We start from the raw sequence: 24,273 nt of genomic DNA, 5'->3' as shown, positions 1-24,273 counted from the left end.
TGAATACTTTCATTTATTAGATTTATTTAGATTAGATGGTATGCATATCAACTCAAAATAAATGTGTTTCATTGGGGACTACCCTTTGCCCATGCGCCTTCTGAAAATCAGTTGTTTGCATGAGGTGCAGACACTTTCAGGGCTCTACGGTGGTGTAGTGGCTAGCACTGTCGCCTCACAGCCAGAGGGCTGTGGGTTCCTTCTGTGTGGAGTTTGCATATTTTTTTAGTTAATTAGTTTATATTTTGAGTTGGACAAACACAAATTAATTTAATTTAATGAATATCGTTATTTTATTTTAGATGTATTTGATACAAATGAGTTGGACTAACTTAATTACATTTTATTGCACTGATGTGCTAAATTTGAGTTGGAGTTGCATATAATTATTGGATGGAAAACCTGCCAACAATTTAATTGAGTTCATCCAATGAGTCATTTCTTTGAGTGTAGTATCACATGAATATTCATGTACATTGGTGCTGGTGTAAACAGGAAGTAGATTAGTTGCTTATGTTACAGATACCAGGATTGGTAACAAATAGCCCGATCATGTGATTCTGCAAACAGGACACACATCTACCCATTTATTTTCCATATTCAAATACATAAGTGCAAAGCATATTGTAAACCACATTTCAACAATCTTCCTAAATATAACAATATTACGCATTAAATATTTACTGAGCCAATAATACTCTTGACGGGCGTGATGGTGTGGTGCCATTTTAGCTTAAAAAATAGACATCCACACAAACAATTATATATATATTCATTTACAGACATCCATCAACCTAGCTTACTAGCTGCTAAAGCAGTAGTTGCATCCAAACAAATGTATTCACTTCTCATTATTTCCTCACCCACCTGTTAACAGGACACACAAATGACACCAGGCACATTCACGTCTGGTCGTGCATCACTCTGCAGAATGAGGAAACGTCACTCACGACATCGTAAAGCCTGCTTAATGCAAAATAGAGCACCACCCTGCTGGCTGCATGGTGGAATGTACATTCAATACAAAACTAAAGCAGTTCAGAACTTTATAACTTTATAATCTTTCTAGCTAATATTCTGTTCACTTTAACCCATTAACACATTAACACACATGTGAAAACACATTGGTGGGCGTCACACTTAGTTAGAACCAGATACTGAGCTGTTTCTAAAAACCACACGCAGTTGAGGAAATAATTCACATGGTTTATTGATCTGATTGTGCAAGGTTATTTTATTAATTCAGTCCATCCAATTTCAGTGCCAGTTTTTAGATCATGACATATTGATGATATTTATTTTGTGTGGGTGTGTGTGTGTGTGTGTGTGTGTGTGTGTGTGTGTGTGTGTGTGTGTGTGTGTGTGTGTGTGTGTGTGTGTGTCTATAGATGCCAACTGTGCTGTCCTATCAGAACAGTGTGAGGACCAGCCCTGTCCAGCAGACATGCAATGTATTTCAGTAGAGGCCACCAGAGGGCGCTACGCATGCCAGTGTCCAACAGGCAAACTGGGAGAATGTGCAGGTGAGTGTGAGAGAGAGAGAGAGAGAGAGATTCATTAACGTGTGTGTGTGTGTGTGTGTGTGTGTGTGTGTGTGTGTGTGTGTGTGTGTGTGTGTGTGTGTGTGTGTGTGTGTGTGTGTGTGTGTGTGTGTGTGTGTGGTTGGGGGGGCGGGGGGGGGGGGATGCAGACCATTCGTCTTTGAGTTTTTCAGGAAACAGCTACATCAAGTACAGACTGTCTGAGCAGATGCAGACGGAGCTGAAAGTCAGCCTCAGGATCCGAACACTGCAAAGCAGAGGAATCATCATGTACACACACACTGAGCCCTGCACCGTGCTTAAGGTACATACACACACAACCTACAATGCTCAAGGAACTTACCCCAACACACACTGAGCCCTGCACTGTGCTCAGGGTACATACACTAACACACACCAGGATTGGTAACAAGTAGCCAGATGATGTGATTCTGCAAACAGGACACACATATACCCATTTATTTTCCATATTCAAATACATAAGTGCAAAACATATTTTAAACCACATTTTAACAATCTTCCTAAATATAACAATACCACGCATTAAATGTTTACTGAGCCAATAATACTCTTGACGGGCGTGATGGTGTGGTGCCATTTTAGTTAGCGTGGCATACCGCATAATCAAAAATAGACACACAATACTCAATGTATATACACCAACACACCCATGCTCAAAGAACACAGAGGATGCTCAAGGTGCATACACCAACACACACATACATGCTCAAGGTACATACACCAACACACACATGCTGTGCTAAATGTACATACACCAAGACACACACACTGTGCTCAAGGTACATACACCAACGCACACACCATGTTCAAGGTACATATACCAACACACACATACACACCGTGCTAAAGGTAGATACACCAACACACAGACTATGCTCAAGGTACATGCACTAACAAAACACACACCATGCTTACGGTACATACACCAACACACACACACACACACCATGCTCAAGGTACATGCACTAACACACACACACCATGCTGAAGGTCAAATACACCAACACACACACATCATGCTCAAGTTACATATTCCAACACACACGCATGCACACACCATGCTCAAGGTACACACACTAACACGCACACACCATGCTTAAGTTACATACACTCAAAGAAATGACTCATTGGATGAACTCAATTAAATTGTTGGCAGGTTTTCCATCCAATAATTATATGCAACTCCAACTCAAATTTAGCACATCAGTGCAATACAATGTAATTAAGTTAGTCCAACTCATTTGTATCAAATACATCTCAAATAAAATAACGATATTCATGAAATTAAATTAATTTGTGTTTGTCCAACTCAAAATATAAACTAACTAACTAAGAAAATATGCAAACTCCACACAGAAGGAAAGCCCCAACTGGGAATTGAACCCACAGACCTTTGGCTTTGAGGCGACAGTGCTAGCCACTACACCACCGTACAGCCCTGAAAGTGTCTTCACCTTGTAAACAACTGATTTTCAGCTGGCGCATGCGCAAAGGGTAGTCCCCAATGAAACACATTTATTTTGAGTTGATATGCACACCATCTAACCTAAATAAATCTAATAAATGAAAGAATTCATACATTTTGTGTTCCACCCATTAAATATAAATATCTATTTTTGTAATTGATTTATTTAAATGTATCAAACAATATTTAAATGTGTCACCTCGAAGAAGGGCTTGAATCGTTTTTGTGAGTGTAACCTAAATAAATCTAATAAATGAAAGTATTCATAAATTTTGTGTTACACCCATTCAAAATAAATATCTTCATTTTGTAATTGATTTATTTAAATGTATCAAACAATATTTAAATGTGTCACCTCTAAGAAGGGCTTGAATCGTTTTTTGAGTGTACACCAACACACACCATGTTACATACACCAACACACACACACCATGCTCAAGGTACATACACACACATCATGCTCAAGTTACATATACCAACACACACGGATACCATGCTCAAGGTACATACACCAACACACACACACACTGTGCTCAAGGTATATAAATCAACACACACACACACACTGTACCCAAAATTCTGCAGTTAACATTTTGAAAAGCTGCGGAAGCATCTAGTGCATGTGCTTGTTATAGACAGCTGTTCATGGAAGTCTGGACACACAATAGCTATACAAATTGTGTGTGTATGTATGTGTGTGTGTGTGTGTGTGTGTGTGTGTGTGTGTGTGTGTGTGTGTGTGTGTGTGTGTGTGAAGCTGGAGGAGGGGAAGCTGTGGTTCCAGCTGGCCTGTGGCCTTGGCAGTGGTGGTGGCAACAGTCCCGACATGTTGGGCATCTCCGGCCATCGTATCAATGATGGCAGCTGGCACACGGTGGCACTGGAGCTAAATCGCAACTTTAGCAGGATGACAATGGATGACAGCTTCGTCGAGCGACACCGTGGACCACCATTCATACAACAACCTGCTCCTGACAGAACCATCTACTTTGGAGCAATGGTCAGTTCATGAGGAGCTGCAGCTGCTACTGGGGTTTCAGTACACTATAACGGAGAGCAGCAGCGGGCACACCTACTACAGTTTTTCTCGATTGATTACACACAAAAACTGGAACTTATCACACAATGACCACAACCTGTAACTCATGTGCCAACTCCCTAAACCAATTCTGCTAAACTATAAGCACAAGTATCTGCTTTAGACACAGATTTCAATTGTTAGCCACACTTTCTTCAAAACACTAAACACCATCCTCTCTACTTTGCACACTTCATCAATGCCAAAACCTCCTTGTGTTCAGACAGAACACACTGCTATTCAATTGGCAAAACTTCCATTTCCATGGCTGTTGTGCAATTTGGAATCAAGGCTTTAGCAATATAAGGGCCACAGGTGACCTCCTGATTTGAAGAAGAATGGATGAAAACATGGAAGGTAGAGGAGACCAGAGAGGCAGAGGAGTATTTTTGTTGTCCTTTTTTATTTACACTTTTCTTTCTTTTTTTGTTGACTGTACTGGTCTATTTTCTATTGTTTGTTCTGTGAAAAAATTAGAAAAAAGAAAGAAACATTTTTGTTGTATTGTTTTATATTTTGAGTTAAAACATTATACATTTACAATATTTTACAACAGGAGAAAGCGTACAGTACCACTGGACATGAAAAGGCATGCTTCTGATAAGGCCTTCATCCTGGTGTTTTCCCATTTCATAGTAGTGTTTTCCATTGAGCACATCAGTGTTCAATCGATGCTTAGAATATCTACTCATATAATGGGCTGTGTTTGTCATTTGAAAACAAAATACCCTTTTGAGGGGACATAACACTGTTTTGAAAGCAAAGTTGCATTTTGCAGGAGATATAAAGGGTTTTGTATTTTGTGTGAGTGGTTTTGGGATTTGTGTTTAGAGTTTTGAGAAAACGAGGCATGCTTTCAAAAAATGTGTTAAAGCAATCGAGAAAAACTTTAAAAGAAATGTGTTATTTGAAAGTGAAAACAAAAATCTTTTTTCACTTATAAATATGTGGTTTGGATATAAACCTGAGGATAAAATATGGAACTGGTCTGTGGTTGTAATGTCGACAAGAACGGTGACCAAAACTATGGAAATTTGAGCCAGGTTGTAAAATGTATTAAACACTCTTTACAACACGCACATTTCTATCTACAAAGATCAGGATCAGTTACAGCTGTTTCTATTTACCGGCATATTATTATGATTTGCGCATTTGAGATTGAGCATGTGCACATTGTGCTTAATAATTATCCAAAGTGGATTATGCCCTATTATTCCCTCATAATTAGCCTCACCAAAAGGTGATATATATATATATATATATATATATATATACAGGACTGTCTCAGAAAATTAGAATATTGTGATGAAGTTCTTTATTTTCTGTAATGCAATTTAAAAAACAAAAATGTCATGCATTCTGGATTCATTACAAATCAACTGAAATATTGCAAGCCTTTTATTCTTTTAATATTGCTGATTATGGCTTACAGCTTAAGAAAACTCTAAAATCCTATCTCATAAAATTTTAATATTTCCTCAGACCAAGTTAAAAAAAAGATTTATAACAGCTGAGTGTTTGTCAAGGCTCAGGAAACCCTTGCAGGTGTTTCGAGTTAATTAGACAATTCAAGTGATTTGTTTAATACCCTACTAGTATACTTTTTCATGATATTCTAATATTTAGAGATAGGATATTTGAGTTTTCTTAAGGTGTAAGCCATAATCAGCAATAAATCAGAATAAAAGGCTTTCAATATTTCAGTTGATTTGTAATGAATCCAGAATGCATGACATTTTTGTTTTTTAAATTGCATTACAGAAAATAAAGAACTTCATCACAATATTCTAATTTTCTGAGACAGTCCTGTATATATAGTTATATTTATATAAATGGTAGCTGTTGTTTTAAGTTCAATGTTTGCTGAAAGAAAATGCATGACTTACCTGGGATTTTTCCCAACCGTGTGTGTCTGTCTGTATTTTAGGTTTTAGGTAACTGGCTACCTGTAATGACAGGTAGCCAGTCATTACATCTTGAGGGTGTCTTTGGAAGTTCAGGAATTAATTTCTGACCCTGCTTTCCTCAGGTGCAGCACCCACACTCTCGCAGCCTCATGGACTCTCAAAAGGACCCGTGGGTGCTTGAGGGTTTCCAGGGCTGCTTGGCCTCAGTCATGCTGAACAACAATGAGCTGCCACTACAAAACAAACGCTCGCGCTATGCAGAGGTGGTGGGACTGACAGAGCTGAAGCTGGGCTGCATCCTCTACCCAGACGCCTGCCTGCAGCAGCCCTGTCGCAATGGAGCCACTTGCACGAGCATGTCTTCTGGTGGTGAGTAACAGCAAATACAACAAACAAACAAATCTTTTGCGTGACAAAGTCTCGATGCAAAGATGCGAACAAACGTGAGTAGACGTAGAAATCATGCAGGGTGATCTGTCTATTTGCCTCATCAGATTTTTCTCCTTTCATCGCTGATGTTTAATCAAAAATGCAGGAAATAATTAGTGTAGCCGTAGGTGTTCACCCAGAGCTTTACAATAAGTCAGAATTAGAGAGACCGGACAAAACTATGTATTTAAATGTTTGTATATGAACCATATGGTACAAAAAATAACAACTATTCATATGAGTATTGATGTAGGAGATAAATCTTGATCCAAGCTCCATTTGGAAAACAAGCATTTTAAACTTTGTTTGCCTGTCGTCTTGCAATTTAAATCAAAGCTAAATTGTTTATTTGTTGTTGATACAGCTGTAGTAAACCAGCATGAGGCTGGCTGGATACACTGAATACACAAGACGGTGTTTAGTTTCCCAGATTATCTAGTACTTCCATAACATGTACAAAGCAGCAATAGTGGTTATGTCTGATTGATAAAATGTTGTCTACACAGAGAGCTCCCGGTCCACAAATGTGTTTTAGAGTATTGGCAATATGTTGTAAACGTTTTCTTTGATATGTGAAGAAAGTAGTTATTATCCAAACAAATTGTTTATGTCAGTCAAAAGCACAGCAGACTAATTGACACTTCTGTAGGGAATAAGAGTTTAAACCATGATCAGTTTTCATATGATTGGCTGACATGGCCCTCTTATCTAAAACATCTCTCAACTATGACATTAAACCGTGATAGCTTAACAAAGACAATAATCAACACACAATAGTTTTGTATGTTCTATTTAATAAGTTAAATAATCATTTTGGGACTAAAACTAAGACTGCACGGTGGTTCAATGGCTAGCACTGTCACATCACACAGCAAAATTGTTCGATCCCTGATCCTGGGCAGTCCTTCGGTGTGGAGTTTGCATGTTCTCCCTGTGGCAACGTTGGTTCCCTTTAGCTTCCTCCTATTGGCTAACAATGCCCCTCTTATCTAAAACATCTCTGAACTATGACATTAAATCTTAATATCATGTATCTTTGTTAAACCTTGATGCCTTAACAAAGATACATGCAGTTCAGGTTAGTTGGACTCTAAACTGCTCGTAGGTGTGAATGTGTTGTGAGTATTTGTGGAAGCAGGACGGGTGTGTGAAATATACTAGTGTGTGTGTGTATGTCTTCATGGTGATGGAGGAACATGTGTAACTCATTGATGTGTTTGAATTGAGCTTCATGGCTCATAGAATAAAGTAGTTATTATCCAAACATCAGGCTTTGATACACACACTATGATTAATAGTGGAAGGTAGTCCTGATGACAGGCTTTGAGTAGTTGGAAGACAAATCTGAGGCCATGGTGCTCTGGTCGGGACAAAGTGCCCTACCCCAAGTGAAGGAGTTTAAGTATCTTGGGGTCTTGTTCACGAGTGAGGGTAAAATGGAGCGGGAGATCGACAGGTAGATCGGTGCGGCTGCAGCAGTAAAACAGGCGCTGCACCGGATCGTCTTGGTGAAGAGGGAGCTGAGCCGGAAGGCGAAGCTCTCAATTTACTGGTCAGTCTATGTTCCAGCCCTCATATATGGTTACGAAATCTGGATCGTGACCAAAAGAATGAGGTCAAGTGGCTAAACTGAGTTTCCTCCATAAGGTGGCTAGGCTCAGCCTTAGAGATAGGGTAAGGAGCTCGGACATCAAGAGGGAGCCTGGAGTTGAGCTGAGGTGGTTCGGGCATCTAATTCGGATGCCTCCTGGACGCCTCCCATTAGAAGTCTCCAGGGAGTAGACCCAGGGGAAGACCCAGGATACGCTGGAGGAATTATATCTCCCAGCTGGCCTGGGAACTCCTCGGGATCCCCAAGAATGAGCTGGAAAGTGTTGCAAGTGAGATAGAAGTCTGGGTCAGCCTGTTGGGTCTACTACCTCCGCGACCCGACCCCGGATTAAGCGGATGAAAATGGATGGATGGATGGATGGACGAGAACTACAAGGCCATTTAGTATTTGCAAGGTTCAGCTGTTCTAACAACAACCCCCGATGTATTTTAACCCAGGCACTTTTTATACAGAACATATGAATCATCTAAACTCATCTCATCTATAATCAAATAGTGGGAAGAGAAGATAACAATCAATAGGATATTAGGGAAGAAAAAAACCGCAGCTAGAGTATCAGCACAAGTTACAGTACCAGCAGGCCCCAATAAACACTGCTGGAAGACCTCCAACATGCCACATGTTCCTCATTTACACTGTAATGAGCAACGCCATCTGGGAATTGCTACAAGCTACTGTTGTCATTTGCACAGAGCTGGGGAAAGGTCAGTGTTTGACTCATGTATTGTATTCACACAATGAAAAATGCTAATTCCCCAGCGTGTTCTGTGTGTGTGTGTGTGTGTGCGCGCACGTCTTCATTGTGCTGTGCCTGTGTACTCTTGTGATTTCTCAAAGGACCTTTTGTGTTTGACTTGTAAACAGTGCACTGACTGCTGTACATTCCTAATGAAGTGTATATTATGTCTGTATGTCAGGGTTCTCATGCAGCTGTAACCCCCAATACACCGGAGGGCGCTGTGAGATGGAGATAACGGCTTGTGTTCCCAACCCGTGTCAGAACAGTGGCGCATGTAAGCCCATCGGCAACGCCTTCCTCTGCAGCTGCAGGAGGGGATTCAAGGGTCTGATGTGAGTTTAAGTCCAAATACACAAACATGAGCTTAAAGACCACAAAAGTATCAATGTCCCAACATTCTGAGTAAAATCTATTTTGTAACATGTCTTAAGAGTTTTGGTTGTATTCGTCCAGGTTTATAATATATCTGCTGGCAGAGGCTGTCATACAAGGGGCCTGGAACTACTTTAGCACCCATAAACATTCACATGCACAGCAATTCGGGTTCAGAACACTTTAACATTGAGACTTCAGGGACCTCCGCTGTTTTTGGATGATGGCAAACCATCAGATAATTGATATTCACTGTAAACAGATTTGTTAACTTTTAGGATCTCTAATATAATTTAAAATCAAGGTATGTAACTTTGTGGAGTTTGTAATGACTGACCCATCAATGTGTTAAAAATACTAAGTGTCCTTTCCAAAGTCAAGAACTAAATTTTCATCAACATTATTTTTACATTGTTAAAAGCTAGATGGCACTGGAATCTGCACACATCAGCTTAGTACACCAGAAACAATTGTGAGTCACCACACACGAGGTATCTCACTCCAGTCTTTTCTCCTCTTTTCTCCAACCCTCCATCCTGCAGCTGTGAGGAAGATGTGAATGAATGTGACCGCAGCAATCCAGCAGGGGAGTGTGACAACGGTGGCGTCTGCGTCAACACTTATGGTTCCTTCTACTGTAACTGTACAGCGGGCTACGTGGGCCAGCGCTGCGGCCTGCGGCCTGTTGTTGTCCCAGACATGCAGGCTGGTCACACTGTGGTTGGTAATGAAGAGCTGATTGGAATCGCTGTGGTGCTTTTGGTCATCATCACCCTGATCATCCTCTTCATCGCTTTCCGCAAGAAGGTTTTCCAGAAGAACTACTCTCGAAACAATCTGTCTTTGGTCCAGGACCCAGCCACTGCGGCCCTCCTCAACAAGGCCAACGGTATTCAATTCAAGACCCTACACTGCACACCAGGAGACCCTCTTAACTTGTACTCCGAGCCGGGGCTGGGGGCCACCGTAGTGGGAGGAGGTGGGATGATGGGACCTCCACAGGTTCCTGTGAGGCCCATGGCATACACACCCTGTTTCCAAGGAGACTCGCAGTCCACGCTTGAGAAGATAGTGGACGGCCGTGGTGTGGAGCATACCGAGATGAGCACCTTTCACCCGGAGTCGCCAAGGATCCTGTCAGGAACCACCAGGAGGGGGTTGGTAGTGTGCAGCGTAGCCCCCATCCTGCCTCCAGTGTCGCCTTGTCGATCAGACTGTGACTCCATATGTAAGAGCCCATGGGATGATGAGGGTGAGTGTGTGTGTGTGTGTGTGTGTTTTCTACTACCTGCTGAAGTGAGAATATACTATTTGAATAAGTTAGAATAAATAAAGTAAAATTATATGTGTTGTGTGATTACCGTAGAGGAAAATAAAAAAAGTGTGTCAAGTATCAGTAGGGGCTGACATTATTAGCAAAGCTGGCTTGCTTTGTTCATTAGGTGCCACTGTGTGACTATATCTAGTGCAAAACAAAACGTGTTAAAGCATGGACAGGTTCATCTGAAGGAGAATGTAATGCACTTTTGTACCAGATACCATTCTGATTATTTTCCTCTTAAGTACCACTTTTGTTAACAAAAGTAAAAATGTTAATACAGCATGTTAGAGGTGTCTTGATCAAGTTGTCTGGCCCCAATCCAAGTCCTTCAATGCAAGTGTCTCACTAAACTACACTATGGAAATGAAATAATTGTATGAGTCATTGAGCTGAAGATGCTCATTATACTAAAAATGAATGAAATACATTGCAGAAGACGATATGCAATGCTGATTAAATACTTCTCTAGCGAATTGAAATGACAGCTGTAAAATGCTCAATTTGGGTTAATTCTTCAGAAATGAGACATTTTAGACTATTTTGTTACTAATAAACTATATAGTTCAATATTACATTCTGTTAATTTATACATACCAATGAAAATACATGACAGAAATAATTCAAATAATGAGTGATACAAGTAGTAACTAGAATGGGCACTCGGTAGAGCGCATACCTTCGCATATCACAAGATTTGGCATTGAATTATGAACATTTTGGCATTAGTTGCATGCCAATTGGACAAAAATGTATCGTGCTATGGTAAAAAAAGAGTTTGACCTTTCCATGACCTTGACCTGTGACCCGATTGATCCCAAAATCTAATCAAATGGTCCCCGGATAATAACCAATCATCCCACCAAATTTCATGCGATTCAAGAACATTTTGACCTGTTCATGACCTTTGACCTTGACCTTTGACCCGATCGATCCCAAAATCTAGTCAATTGGTCCCCGGATAATAAACAATCATCCCACCAAATTTCATGCGATTCGGTTCAATACTTTTCAGTTCTGCGAAAGATTTTGACCTGTTCATGACCTTTGACCTTTGACCCGATCGATCCCAAAATCTAATCAACTGGTCCCCGGATAATAAACAATCATCCCACCAAATTTCATGCGATTCGGTTCAATACTTTTTGAGCTCTGCGAAAGATTTTGACCTGTTCATGACCTTTGACCTTTGACCCGATCGATCCCAAAATCTAATCAACTGGTCCCCGGATAATAAACAATCATCCCACCAAATTTCATGCGATTCGGTTCAATACTTTTTGAGTTTTGCGAATAACACGCATACAAATAAATAAATAAATTAATTAATAAATAAATAAATAAATAAATAAATACACGGCGATCAAAACATAACCTTCCGGCATTTTCAATGCGAAGGTAATGATTGCATTAAAGAATGTATGAAAGATGACTGATAATAATAATAATAATAATAATAGCAGCAGTGGATATAATCATATTAATATCAGTAATAGAAACATGAATAATAAGGATATTACTACGTTATTAGACGCAGTCTGACCTCGTATTCCCTGACCTCTCCGTCTTCCTCTCCCATTAGGTAAGATGGTTGACATGGCAGAAGAAGTAACGTGTTTCTCTGGGAGCAACAAAGGCAGTAACTCTGAGGTCCAATCACTGAGCTCCTTTCAGTCTGACTCCTGTGATGATAATGGTAAGATACACCCTTTGCACCTGCAGCAAGAGTGGTTCAGCATTTTTAGAATACCCCAGCTCCTGGGTGTTTCATCTCTTTTGAAAGTGGTTATTTTTAAAATATTTTGCAGTGAGTTGAAATGAGTGTTACTACCTCACAGTTTCAAACATGTATGTATACATGTATTATCTCTTTGCAGTTATTGCTGCAAAATAATGCAGTAATGTATTCTCAAATATTTTCACAACTGTAAATCATAATGTGTATTGTTGGTGGTTTGGGCCTTTGAGCTGGAACTATACATTTGATTTTGAGTTTCATTTTCATTGCATCGTCCTGTTCTCACTAGCTTCTATTTGCAAACCATGTGCTTCATTGTTTTACTTTTCAGAATGACCATTATTTCAAAAATGTCATCTGTTTTGCATTTAATAAACAATGAAGAAATTCGCAAAAGTATCAATACAGCTGAGGCATATATGAATTCCTCAGACATATTGATACTGTTGACATTTTCTTTCCTATGCTTGTTAATGTCTGACTGGTGTCATGACCAGCAACTTTATTGTTTTCTTCTCATGTGGTTTCTTTGCATTTGTGATGATAACTTCTTTTGGTTGGCAGTTTTATTTGCTCATTTAATTTAAACCTAAAGTATCTCCATATAAATCAACAATGTTGAATGCAAATTGCGCCCAAACATCACAACAAACAACAAAAATCAGCAAGAAGTCTTGATTTTGCCAGTGGCAGACTCGGTATACACTCTGCAGACAGGACAGCTACGTGTGCATACCACAGGAGTGAGGGGGCTAACACCAAAAAGGGCATTTTTCACTTTGGATGACTGTATTTCAAAACGTATCTCCTTTTTTCCCTCAACAAGCCTCCATAGTGACGGTCATTCGACTGGTCAATGATGCAGTCGACACAATCGAAAGTGAAGGTACCATGTCTTATCTTCTTTGTCTCTCTCCTCTCACTCTTCTCTTGTCTCAGTCTGGTCATCAGAGGTGTCTGCAGTTATATACCAAAGCAAAACATACTAATTGTGTGTTACATAGTGTATCTTTCAGTATGTAGGGTACATAGATAGCTCCCTATACTTTTACAGATCTTTTTTTTTTTATCCTTTCTTACAATCAGTGGTCAGTCACTCCAGGTTAGCTCTTCTTCCATTAGCTTTGAGTATATTTTTCCATAGAGCAGTGTTTGCTAACCAGCTTTCAATGATGATCTCTGGATGATCTCATGGACACAGGTGGTTTCATGTATTGCTCTTTGAAAAATGCTTTAAGATTACATTTGGCCTCTGTCAATATTCTTTATTAATTCTGACCAAAAAAACAATCAATTACATTAATATGTAAAGTCAACACATATGTTGCCACCTAAGATTTGTAACCCTTCTTTATTGCACTGTGGCAATGTGCCCAGTCACTGTGGCGTACGTGACGAAGACTTTACTGATGATGTCGGCGTGGCGTCGCTGCGTGAACTGTTAACAAATACAAACAAACATTTACAACACTTATATATAAATTTCAGTCACATTAATATGTAGTCTGTATTGATCGACCAACCAAATATTGAATAAATAAACAACAATGTGACCATACATTTCGTGTGCGTCCCACTAATATCATGGTAGACAGACACAGATTCAAACAAAGTCAATGGAAAGAGGCAGAAGAAAAAGCTATGCAGATTTGTGATTAGTGCATTCTTGCTATATCCACACAAGCTTGAGGTAAATAGTCATGCTTACCATCCGCTATATGAATGAACGTCAAAAACAAACGAGAGAGAAAAGGAAAAAATCCAGAGGAACATTACATTACATGTCATTTAGCAGACGCTTTTATCCAAAGCGACTTACAATAAGTGCATTTCAACCTAGAGTACAAACTAAGAACAACAAGAATACAGGAAGTAACATTTCCTCAACATAGTCGAACTACAAAAGTACCATAAGTAAGTGCTATTTAAGTGCCACTGAAGTGCAAATCTGTGTTTTAATCCAGATATAGTCGGAAAAGGTGTGTTTTCAGTCTCCGGCGGAAGATTTAGAGACTTTCTGCTGTCCTGATGTCAGTGGGGAGCTCATTCCACCACTGAGGAGCCAGGACAGAAAACAGTCTGGATTTCGAGTGGTTAGCTCGAGGTGGAGGAGTCACAAGTCGATTGGCTGTTGGCGAGCGGAGCGAACGTGCCGGGGTGTACGGTGTGACCATATCCCGGATGTAGACGGGGCCCGATCCGTTCAGAGCACGGTACGCCAGAACCAGTGTTTTGAAGCGGATGCGAGCAGCCACCGGTAACCAGTGGAGAGAGCGGAGGAGCGGAGTGGTGTGGGTGAATTTCGGGAGGCTGAAGACCAGTCGAGCTGCTGCGTTCTGGCTGAGCTGCAGAGGTCGGATGGCCTTAGCAGGTAGACCAGCCAGGAAGGAGTTGAAGTAGTCAAGGCGTGAAATGACCAGAGCCTGGACCAGAACCTGTGCCGCCTTCTGAGTAAGAAGAGGACGTATTCTCCTGATGTTGTGCAGCATGTACCTACAGGAACGCGTTGTCGCAGTGATGCTGGCCGTCAGGGAGAGTTGACTGTCTAGTGTCACCCTGAGGTTCCTGGCAGTCAGGGTAGGGGCCAACACAGAGCTTTTGAAGGTGGTAGTCAGGTCATGGGTGGGGGAGCCTTTCCCTGGAAGGAATAGTAGCTCGGTCTTGTCAGGGTTGATCTTCAGGTGGTGAGCAGACATCCACTGAGAGATGTCGGTCAGACAGGCAGAGATTCGCGCCGCCACCTGTGTTTCGGACGGTGGAAACGAGAAGATCAGTTGGGTGTCATCAGCATAGCTATGGTAGGAGAAGCCATGCGAACGAATGACAGAGCCGAGAGAATTCGTGTACAGAGAGAAGAGGAGGGGACCCAGGACGGAGCCTTGAGGAACCCCAGTAGTGAGAGAACAAGGATCAGACACAGATCCTCTCCAAGTTACCCGGTAGGTGCGGTCTTTAAGGTAGGAAGAGAAAAGAGCGAGTGCAGTGCCTGAGATCCCCAGGTCCTGAAGAGAAGAGATAAGGATCTAGTGGTTCACGGTGTCAAATGCTGCAGAAAGGTCTAGAAGGATAAGGACAGAGGAGAGAGAGGCTGCTCTAGCAGTGTGAAGCTGCTCAGAGACAGCCAGGAGGGCAGTCTCTGTCAAGTGCCCGGCCTTGAATCCAGACTGGTGAGGGTCAAGAAGGCTGTTACTGTGGAGATAGGAGGACACTTGGTTAAAGATAGCTCGCTCCAGAGTTTTGGAGAGAAAAGGAAGAAGAGAGACCGGTCTGTAGTTGCTGGCTTCAGACGGGTCGAGCGTGGGTTTCTTCAGGAGAGGGTTGACTCTCACCTCCTTCAGAGAGTTGGGGAAACAGCCAGTTGAGAGGGAGCTGTTAATAAGATGGGTGAGAAAGGTCAGAAGGTCAGGAGCAATAGCCTGGAGAATGGGAGACGGGACGGAGTCAAAGGGCGCAGGTGGTCGGTCGAGCGGAGGTCACCAAGCTAAGAACTTGATTGGGAGACAAGGGGGTGAATAAGGAAAGAGAGGGGGATGAAGAAGTTAGTGTTGGTGAGGTGATAGAAGATGGATTAGTAAAGGAGGAGCGTATGTCGTCTATCTTGTTTGTAAAGTAGTCGACAAAGTGGCTCGGCAAAAGGGTGGAAGGAGGAGGGGGACAGGGGGGATCAAGGAGGTTGGAAAAGATAGAGAAGAGTTTTTTGGGGTTAGAGAAGGAAGACTGAATTTTGGTCAGGTAGAAAGAGCTTTTGGCTGCAGAGATAGAGGTAGAGAATGAGGAGAGGAGAGATTGATAGAAGAGCAGGTCTTCCGGTTGATTCGATTTGCGCCATTTCCTTTCCGTCGCTCGCAGGGTGGCTCTCTCGGCGCGCACCGAGTCCGACAACCACGGAGCCGGAGAGGATTTCCGAACCGGTCGTGTCTTAAAAGGACAAAGAGAATCAAGAGATGAAGACAGGGAAGAGAGGAGAGTGCCTGTGGCAGAGTTAGGCTGCATGAGTGAGAAGCAGTCAGTTGAGGCGAGAGCAGATAGGACAGAGGAGGCCAGAGAGGAGGGGCAGAGGGTGCGAATGTTGCGGCGTACAGGTGCAGAGTCTGTAGATATGGGTGGGTTGTCAGTACCAGAGAGCGAGAGAGAGTAAGAGATGAAGAAGTGGTCAGAGACATGGAGAGGAGTTACAGTGAGGTTAGAGGTAGAGCAGCTTCTAGTGAAAATATAGTCAAGGTGGTTGCCGGCTTTGTGAGTAGGAGGGGAGGGACTGAGTGAGAGGTTAAAGGAAGACAGTAAGAGTAATAGATCACATGACTTCTCTGTCTGGATGTTGAAGTCACCCAGAAGGATGAGCGGGGGGCCGTGTTCCGAGAAGTTCGATAGGAGGACGTCTAGCTCTTCCAAGAAATCTCCCAAAGAACCAGGGGGACGGTAGAGAACAACAATGTGTAGTTGAACCGGATGAGTAACCGTCACAGCATGAAACTCAAAAGTCAGTGGGATAAAGAGTGGAAGCTGGTAGGGAGAGAAACACCATTTGGGTGAGATGATTAAACCTGTACCTCCATCCCGACCAGAGGGTCTGGGTGTGTGGCTGAATGAGAAGGCAGAGGAGAGAGCAGCCGGGGTAGACGTGTTGTCTGCTGTGATCCAGGTCTCGGTGAGAGCCAGGAAGTCAAGCGACTGCTCCACAGCAAAGCCAGAGATGAAATCGGCCTTGCGGTTGGCTGACTGACAGTTCCAGAGGCCTCCTGTGACAAGGTGCTGGGTGTGAGTAGAACGGGTAGTAAGGAGGGTTTCCGGTACAAGAATGAACGAGTCCTATAGTAACTACGAGTAGAGATACGCACAGGTATGGAAAATACACACATATTCACAAAATGGGGAAACACTCAGCCACCCACGAAGACTCCAACGGAAGACTCCTATGTCTTTGTCCTTCCGAGTCTTCGTCCGATGAGTCACACTGACGCTAAAGACCCGATCCGGTTATGAGCCCAAGTTGGTGCCAATTACCTCCAGCCGCGTTGACACCGCCCCTTGACCTTTGGTATTCAAATGCGACTCAGCTGAAACCAGGTGATGAGCGCTCGTCCAATCAGTGAAGATTCAGGTGTCGGAACACAGGACTCAACTATCTACCAAAATAAATCCTAAAACAGGACAGACTAACAATCTAGCAGCTTTAAACAACAAATACAACAGTAACAGATAACACTAGTTTAAAGAAGATACAGGATCCAAGTAGTCAGTAGTCTCGCTTCACAGGTAGAAAAAACATAAAAGATACTAGATAATAGTTTATCCAAAGCGACTTACAATCGTAGACCGGGGAGCAATTCAGGGTGTGTCTTGCTCAAGGACACATCGACCAGGGCTAGCACAGCCGGGGATCGAACTGCTGATCCACTGATTGAAAGACGGACCCACAGTCGCCCTAGTAATGGCTTTGACACACTGTCTCTCCCCACACACACATAGATACACAGTCTATATGACAACTACAGCTCCCATGAGCTCAGAAGAGTTGTTGTTGTTAAAAAGTGAGAAACCAGTCAAATCGTTTTATCATGGGTAAAATGATACGGTGCTTTTTAACACTTTTCCTATTGAGTTCCCGATCAGTTTCTGATTCAGTTTTCATCTGTTTCTGAGAATCAAAGCAGTTTAGAAACTCACTCAAATTCCAACACCACTTCTAACCTAAAGAATATTATATCCTGTAAGATTACATTAGAAAAGCAAACACTCATGATTCAATACTGTGTTATGTTGTTCCATCTGACAGTGTCAGTTATGGACCATGGTCTAACCTACAACCGAGGTGATTATTCCCTTTATCCCACAACCACCTACCTACTTTAGCAGAGACCTGCTGGACCACCTACCTCCTATCCTTCTCTTTTCTCTTTCTCTATCTATCTACAGCGAGTAGACAAAATTACAATCGCCCAATGAAAAGAACTTTGTTAGTGGATTAACAGAATCTACGCTTTATATACCGTTTAAAAAGACGGGTCATATGTTAATTAGCAGCATTTAATTATTGTCATAATTAGTGTCTTTGTTGGTGCACATTGCTGTACTGCTGTCACCAGGGCTTAATGATGAAGATGCTGGTAGATCAGTCAACTATTTGGTCCAGAACAAGATGTCAAATTCCCATTACATCAGTCCTATAGTGCTAGTATCATGTCAAAATGTCCACTTACCGTCTGGTTTCATCATATTCCACTGTCTACAGGTGACCGTAATATGTTGAAAAAAGTAATATTTCACCAGAAAAAGGCAGGGGAGAAAAAATACCTTAAGCTGTTAAACATTCATTCAAGTTTTTGTCTTTCTTGAGGAGGGAAAATCATTCAACAAGGATACAGACAAGGCTTTGAGATTGTTCACAGAAAACTCTGCTGGGCATCTTTAGTCCTAAATCTACCACTCCTCCCATCCTTCTGCTGGAAAGCCAATTTCCCTTTATTATCAAATTAGTTTTTATCAAGCTAACACCTAAGCTCCACCTTGCACCAGTAGTATGTTTGTTTTCAACCAGATGGCTATGCGAGGCATTGTCCCCAAATTTTGTTTGATTTTTGTTCAAATCAAATCTGAAATCAGCACATTTTAATTCTATACCAGACTATCTGAACTGAAATCCTTTTGTCTACCCCCTGTATCTTTCTAATTCTGTCTATACCCACCTGTACATATTTCCGTACTTTCATCATTGAGTAATTCCACTGCTCATCCCCTCTCAGGGTCGGAGGTTTGTGTCCGTATGTGTGATTTGATGTGGTTTCCCACCCCTCCCACAGCTTGTTTGCCACTTGTTGTGCTGTGCTGAATTAGCAGCCCAGAGATGTCCCTCCACCCCCTCCCCAACAACTGTTTTTGCCTGCGAGTCTCACCTTACTGCATCCCATCATTTCACTTTGTTTGGATTTTTATTTACAGCTCAGTGATGGTACTGTACCAGTTGTTACTTGATGAAGTTTTCACAGCCTCAATCTTACCATGGTTTGTGTTCTGCTTTCATGCATGGATGTATTTTTGTTTGATTTGTTATTGCTTCACTCACCATTTGCTCTAACTGTGCCTTCAGTTAAATTAATCTGCAGTTGTTGGTACATTGTCCTTTTGGTCAGAGAAACCTTTGTGATGAGATACAGCATTGAAGCTATGTCAGTAGATTGTTCATTTTAATCTATTTTAGCTTTATTTTAGCCCCAAATTCCAAATTTGCCTCAGAGGGCTTTATAATCTGGACACACACAACATCCTCTCCACCAAAACATTAACGAGGAGGGGAAAAAAAGGAAGAAACCTTCGAGAGAGCAACAGAGGAGGATTCCTCTATCAGGATGGACAGAAGTACAAATATGTCATTACAGAATGAATGTGTACAGGTACCATTTTGCATTGTTGGCTCCAGTGCTCAATGCCTTCGCATACCCCAACCGAGTGCCATTGCAGAGAAATAGGAAATGCAGCGTGGTTTTGCTTGGACCAATATCTTGTCCATATATTATTTCCAATGTATTATAATACTATATACAGTTACACTGTAAGATCCCCAAATGACTTTCTGCCTTTTCACTGTAAGATCCCCAAATGACTTTCTTGCTTTTCACTCAAGTCTGAGAATCATGTGACACTCTGTATTTACATATTTGTTTGCATTTTCAACAGTAAAAAGAGTGAAGACTAATTAGTTATATGGTCTATTTGAATGCAACTTTTTTAACGGTACATTTGACACCAATCATTAGTATAAGCCACTAGTTCACGGGTTTTAATTCAAATTCAACGAGGACCATGTGAAGAACATTTCCCCTTGCAAAAGTCCAGAACATCATTGTCTAGTAGGCTATAGGTGACTGTCTATCATTTATTCCCATATATTTTAAAATCGCTGAGCACTTAGTATTAACATCTGTATGTAGTCAGCAACTGACTTTCAAATCAAATAAAGAACTAATTGAACTGGATGAATTCAGAATTCAGAATCTAAAATGAAAAAAAATGTCTTCTCTCGTAAAAAATAAAGGAATAAAGATTTTGAAAAATGTGGATGTTTTTAATAAAGAAACAAATACATTTTAGAAAATAATATTTTATTTTATTTTCCTCCAGCTTTAATTTCAGTTAATTTAACACAAATACAGTTAGGTTAAGATTGTGCTCTGCAGTCATTTGTGTCACAAAACATTTTCCAACACAACCTCCTTCTAGCTCGTTATTTGCAAGACCACAATAGGTAATTTCTCAGGAAAACAAAGGTTCAATTAGAAAGAACAACCCACTTTGTCAGTATTCTGGTAATGGTAGAATACTGTGGTTGCTGCAATATGAGAAAGCTACTAAGCTCACTAAATATAAACATTATCTTTGTATTCATACTACATTTTTAAATGGAGTTCTTCCGTGATAACAGGGTGCATCAGATCCAACAACCCACTAATATTGCTTCTTTTTTAGCAATTCGCCACTGGAAAATGTACCAGATTTTTGATGCTGTCCCATTAACATCCACAATCTAATCTCCTGTGCTTTTCGAGCCTGTAAACATGGTTTGAGTGCTTTAAGTCTTTATGAACCTCAGCATGTCATGACACCTGTGACACCTGTGACATCGACCCTCAAAGGCTCCTGTTGTGCATGACACATACCTTTTGAAGACCTAACATTTTTTCTGAACAGGTTGTGCCATGTACACCTCTGTATTGTTGATGTTCTTGAGTCTAATATGCCTGGTGCATAATAAGGCATGTCTGCTGCAACGCTTTACATTTCGGTGACTACTTTGTTGTTGTCTTGTTTCACTGTCTAGATTGTTATTAACCATCTCCCCTTCTACTGTCCAGCATATCACTGGGACACATCAGACTGGATGCCGAGCACCAGGCTGTCAAACATTGAAGAGGTAGTACCAAGCTATAAGACAGGTCCTGTCGGTGAGGTAGCAGGCTCAGCCCCCCGCCTTGGAGGATGCACTCGTGAACTGGAGTCAGACTACTACCTGGGAGGCTATGACATTGACAGTGACTTCCCCCATCCCCACGAAGAAGAGCTCTTGAGCCAAGACCAGCTGCCACCTCCACTGCCCACAGGTGAGGAATATGCTGAGCCCTACACCCCACTGCCCACCAACCCAGCAGTCTCCAAAGAAAGCAGCATGAGCTCTGGCAGCACCGAGCTTCAGCATGCACTACACTTCCACCCCAGCCAATACCTGCCTCCCCACCATCTGCCCATTGGAGAGGCCCACAGGGACTTTAGCTCTTCAATGAGTGGCGTTAGCCCTGGAACTGTGGACACTGATGACTCTGTATCGCTAAACATGCGACTGTCTGTGGGTGCATCATCAGCCTCGGACATGTCCACCCCCTGTGGGCTGGATGACTCTGCACATGGCAGTGACTGTGACAGTATGGACGAGCTTCGTCGAGGGGTGACCATCATCACTGACTCGCAGCAACAGACTGAGGTGTGACCAGATTGACCAGTACAGTGATCCTATAGGATGTATAATGGATGAGAAGGAACATGACATTAGAGCAGATAAAAGGAGATGCACAATTGTATGTAAGGAATAAATGCTTTGTCAGCAATGCTAGGTACTGCTACAACTATAGACCATAACAATTATCTTAAAACCAGACATTTTAAACCACATTTCACACCAGAGTTCCCTCCTAACTCCAAAGATGTGAGTGTTGAGTTTTACCATGATCAATGAATTCAGTGTGTTGTCCCCGCTGTGCAGACCAGTTTAAAGTGTCCTTCCGGTTCCAAAAGAGAGTCATTTGTAATGTGAAAAGAATGTAATAGAGAACGTGAATGAGAAAGACTAATCCAAAAAAGATTAAAATGTACAGATGCGGTATAGAAAACTTGGAAAAAAAGAAAAGGAATAATTATTTAAGTGAAAAGGTTGTTTGATTCCCTGCTCCTTCTCAGAAACTCATTGGAGCACTTCTTTCTTATAATAAAAAAGGACATAAATACCCATTTTCCTATTGGATTTGTAAACTTTGTAATGCTCCAAGCCTGTACAGACTTTGTAAATTAGTATGTACCATAATGGTGAATAAGTATGAAACATTTTTCTGGCCAAATTTCAAAAAGCCATTTATTTGTTTTTATGTGGAATGTGCTTGCTCCTTTTCCCCAAAAAATCACACTGCCCATCAAGCCATGACATTTTAACCATCATATCTCTTGAGCCAAAAGTGTTTTTATTGTTAAGAGCTGCTATAGTTCTAAATGTATTCAATCTTATCAATCAAGATTGCAAAATGATTATCGTATCTACAGATATCTATCTACTTGTACTACATTTATTCCCCCCCAAAAATGTTGTAGTGGTCAATACTCATGTCTAGCCAACTCTATTTATAATTGAAGTGGAAGTTTGATTTAAAGAAGATTGTTGTTGTATCTAGTTACCAAATATTATCAGCTACTGTTTACAACAGTGGTTGACACATACAGTACATGTATATAGTGACTATAAATATAAAATGAATAAACAGTTAGATTTTGTATGCTCTCAAACAATCTGAGTAACAATAAGGAATCTGCTGGAGAACAAATCCCTCTTCATAAACAAGATCTTTTAATCAACAATACAAACACCTCAGCACAACAACAGTGTTGGCATGAGCAGCAGAGTAATAATTCAATTCAGTTTATTTTATGCAGCCCAATATGACAAATTACGAATTTGCCTCAGCAGGCTATACAATCTGTTCACAATAATGAGGTTATAATATCCACACTGTACACGTGTATGAATGTGACTGTTTGCCGATGAATGTAACCGTTATTTTGAAGCATGAATGAAGAGGCTGAGGCTAATTTATTAATGTCTTGTCAATTAATGGTTCACTTAATTTTGCTGGACTTAAAATTTCAATGGAGCATTTTAATTGTCATATTTTCACGACAGTAAATCTGAATATCTCATCCTCAACTGGATACAATTCCATAAATCAGAAGTGATCAGCAGAAACTGTATCTTTTGATAACACAATAGTTAATAATGTTAATATAGTACAGTGTAAGTCATAGACATTTCTTTCGTACGTTAAATTTGACACCATTATTATTTTTATCTCCACTGCATCCCGATGTGTTCTGTTACTATGTAGCATCTTCACAATGTCTGCAGACCGAAGTCAAACCCTTATCCACACCAATGACTTAGTTAAGATCTGGCCTACAGGACAGACTGCACAAGTGACTGCTTCAGATAGTTACTGTATTGTAGTATCATTTGCCTGATCACTAGAGCATGAAACCCCTTTTTTTCTTTGTAGCAGAAATATGTGTTTAAATCACTATACTGTGTACATAGCTAGATTTTGTAGATATGTAATTACAATCCTGAACTTCCTTTGAATTTTTCTGTTGGACTGTTTGATGTAAATGTGGACACAGACTGTGGAATATCAATAATTATCACATCATTCCTCCTCTACCACTGACTGACTAAATACCATTTCTTTTAATAAAGACACATTTTGTACAATCCAGAATTAACATCCCAGAATGTTTGTTTTTTTTACATTTGATGGTAAAGAGGAAATCTTGTTGTACATTTCTTTCATCTGTTATGTTTTGATGAATTTCAATGTTCGAAGACATTAAGCAGTGTCAACATGATGTCCCCTATCTGCAGAAATTGCAAAGTGAGTGTGTTTTGTTTTCAATTATTTCTTTTAAATTCAATGCAGGAAATAAAAAGGTTATTATGCACCGTGTCACTTGTCATCAATTCTGAGAAGAATCCATTTTTGACAGATCACATCCTCTGCCATTCTTCCTTGCAGATCCTCTCCAGTTCCATCAGGTTGGATGGTGAACGTTGGTGGACAGCCATTTTCAGGTCTCTCCAAAGATGCTCAATTGGGTTTAGGTCAGGGCTCTGGCTGGGCCAGTCAAGAATGGTCACAGAATTGTTCCGAAGCCACTCGTTTGTTATTTTAGCAGTGTGCTTAGTTGTCTTGTTGGAAGGTGAACCTTCGGCCCAGTCTGAGGTCCAGAGCACTCTGGAAGAGGTTTCC

General features: G+C 41.1%; 1 protein-coding gene across 5 annotated transcripts in view; it reads left to right on the top strand.

The window, feature by feature from the left end:
* Positions 1 to 23,970, top strand: part of fat3a (FAT atypical cadherin 3a) — a 95,900-nt gene extending 71,930 nt beyond the window's left edge. For 2 of the 5 annotated variants that reach the window (XM_056442021.1, XM_056442023.1), the window contains exons 21-30: positions 1,389 to 1,523; positions 1,691 to 1,845; positions 3,785 to 4,027; positions 6,135 to 6,381; positions 8,971 to 9,124; positions 9,707 to 10,416; positions 12,065 to 12,178; positions 13,047 to 13,106; positions 17,997 to 18,032; positions 21,070 to 23,970. In XM_056442021.1, the coding sequence (XP_056297996.1) occupies positions 1,389 to 1,523; positions 1,691 to 1,845; positions 3,785 to 4,027; positions 6,135 to 6,381; positions 8,971 to 9,124; positions 9,707 to 10,416; positions 12,065 to 12,178; positions 13,047 to 13,106; positions 17,997 to 18,032; positions 21,070 to 21,698 (2,483 nt within the window). In that variant the 3' untranslated portion in view covers positions 21,699 to 23,970. Of the gene's footprint in view, positions 1 to 1,388; positions 1,524 to 1,690; positions 1,846 to 3,784; positions 4,028 to 6,134; positions 6,382 to 8,970; positions 9,125 to 9,706; positions 10,423 to 12,064; positions 12,179 to 13,046; positions 13,107 to 17,996; positions 18,033 to 21,069 lie in introns of all 5 variants that reach the window. The other 3 variants (XM_056442024.1, XM_056442025.1, XM_056442026.1) reach the window with 3 other exon arrangements.
* The last annotated feature ends 303 nt before the right edge of the window (positions 23,971 to 24,273 follow it).

The sequence above is a fragment of the Pseudoliparis swirei genome, chromosome 20 (genome assembly GCF_029220125.1).
Source record: "Pseudoliparis swirei isolate HS2019 ecotype Mariana Trench chromosome 20, NWPU_hadal_v1, whole genome shotgun sequence".
NCBI classification, from domain to species: Eukaryota; Metazoa; Chordata; class Actinopteri; order Perciformes; family Liparidae; genus Pseudoliparis; species Pseudoliparis swirei.
Note: the sequence above shows the minus strand (reverse complement) of the source record. Positions and strands in the feature narration are given on the sequence as shown.